Genomic DNA, 1,712 nt, shown 5'->3' on the forward strand with positions numbered 1-1,712 from the left:
AAAACTTCTTTATGCTGAGAGTGGCAGAGCACTGGAACAGGCTGCCCAAGGACGTTGTGAAGTGTCCCTTTCTGGAGACATTCCTGTGTGGGTGCTCTGGGTAGCCCTGCCTTGGCAAGGAGGTTGGATTGGATGATCTCCAGAGGTCCCTTTCGATGCTGATGATTCTGTGGTGTCTATGTGTATATTATTATGTGTAATAACCACATAATTATATGATTATGTGATTCTCTGCAGGGGAATATCTGTCTTCACTTGCCATAGGGAGCCCTGTAGTGAGCTGGGTCTTGTTGCTTTCTCCTTGCAGCACTGAGCAGCCATGGTGAGGATGCAGGAGGTGGTTGGGAGGGCAAGAGCTGCCTTCAGCTCGGGCCGGAGCCGTACGCTGGAGTTCAGGATGCAGCAGCTGAAGGCCTTGAAGCTGATGGTGAACGAGAAGGAGAAGGACATCCTGGCAGCCATCATGGCAGATCTGCACAAGGTGTGGGTTGGGGGGTTTTCCTGTCAGCCATGCACGGGCAGTGGTCACCCTGGAAGGGAAAGTGGGAAGGCCAAGGGCTGCCTTTGCCGTGCCAGATGTCTTTTGTGCATGTCCCCCATGGTTCTGGCTCTCACTATGTCCTGCCAAGGCTTGCTTCCACCGTGTCTTAAGAAGGAGCTAGTCTAAGGCAGGACTACAAAGGTAGGTCCTGGCTTTTGCCGCACCCTGAGCCCCACACACCCAGACTGACTCTCCTCTGCCAGGGATCCTTTGGGGCCGCACTACCTGCATCAGACACTTTTGAACCAGCAGAATTTACTTTGCTTCCCTGGGCTGCCAGGGTGGGTGCCTTTGCCTCCCCTCCCCAAGCTCCCTGTCATTGCAGAGTAAGACCAATGCATACTGCCATGAGATCCTGGGCCTGCTGGGGGAGCTGGCCCTGGTCATGGACAAGCTGAAGTCCTGGGCAGCCCCTCAGCCTGTGAAGAAGAACTTGCTGATGATGCGGGATGAAGCCTACATCTGCCCCGAGCCGCTGGGAGTGGTGCTGATCATTGGGGCCTGGAACTACCCCTTTGCTCTGGTCATCCAGCCTTTAATCGGAGCCATCGCAGCAGGTGGGGACTTGCTGCAGCCCCTGTCCTTCATGGGGCTATGAGTGGGTGCTGTGGGAGGCGGGAGAGGAGCACGAGGGCTCAGTGGCCATGCTGCATTTGTCTTGTAGGTAATGCTGTGGTGGTGAAGCCGTCGGAGATCAGCGAGAACACGTCTCAGTTGCTGGCTGATCTTCTTCCCCAGTACCTTGACCCGGTGAGTGTGGCCCCATGCTCAATGTGATTGTCTTAAGGACATATCTGTTATGCCTTCAAAGGGTTCCGGCAGGTTAAAGTCAGATCAGTTGCCCACTCTCACCAAAGGGGCATAATCCAGAGATAAAGGAAGGTTGAATTACTCTTAGTATACAAAGGCACGTTGACATTTTGTACCTGCTTTTGCATAACCTAACATTGCATAATGCTGCTACAATACAACAGCCTCTTTGATATTCACAACTATGTGAAGAGCTGTTTGTGTCCTTCACACTGCAATGACTGCTCTTGTGGATGCTGCACTTGGTACTTACCCCTAGGTAAGTACAAGGTAGTCTTTCATGTGGGCTGTGGGCTGTGCCTGGCTCTTACTGAAAATTGGGCACGCTGCTCAGTGGCAATACGTCCTGGGTTTTCCTGTC

General features: G+C 53.1%; 1 protein-coding gene across 1 annotated transcript in view; it reads left to right on the forward strand.

Annotated features, from left to right (window-relative positions):
• The first annotated feature begins 319 nt into the window (after window positions 1-319).
• Window positions 320-1,712, forward strand: part of ALDH3A2 (aldehyde dehydrogenase 3 family, member A2) — a 5,465-nt gene continuing 4,072 nt past the window's right edge. The window contains exons 1-3 of the mRNA XM_010012740.1: window positions 320-481; window positions 867-1,098; window positions 1,206-1,291. Of these exons, the coding sequence (XP_010011042.1) occupies window positions 320-481; window positions 867-1,098; window positions 1,206-1,291 (480 nt within the window). The remainder of the gene's footprint in view (window positions 482-866; window positions 1,099-1,205; window positions 1,292-1,712) is intronic.

This window comes from Nestor notabilis, unplaced genomic scaffold (assembly GCF_000696875.1).
Source record: "Nestor notabilis isolate BGI_N333 unplaced genomic scaffold, ASM69687v1 scaffold27264, whole genome shotgun sequence".
In the NCBI taxonomy this organism is placed as follows: Eukaryota; Metazoa; Chordata; class Aves; order Psittaciformes; family Psittacidae; genus Nestor; species Nestor notabilis.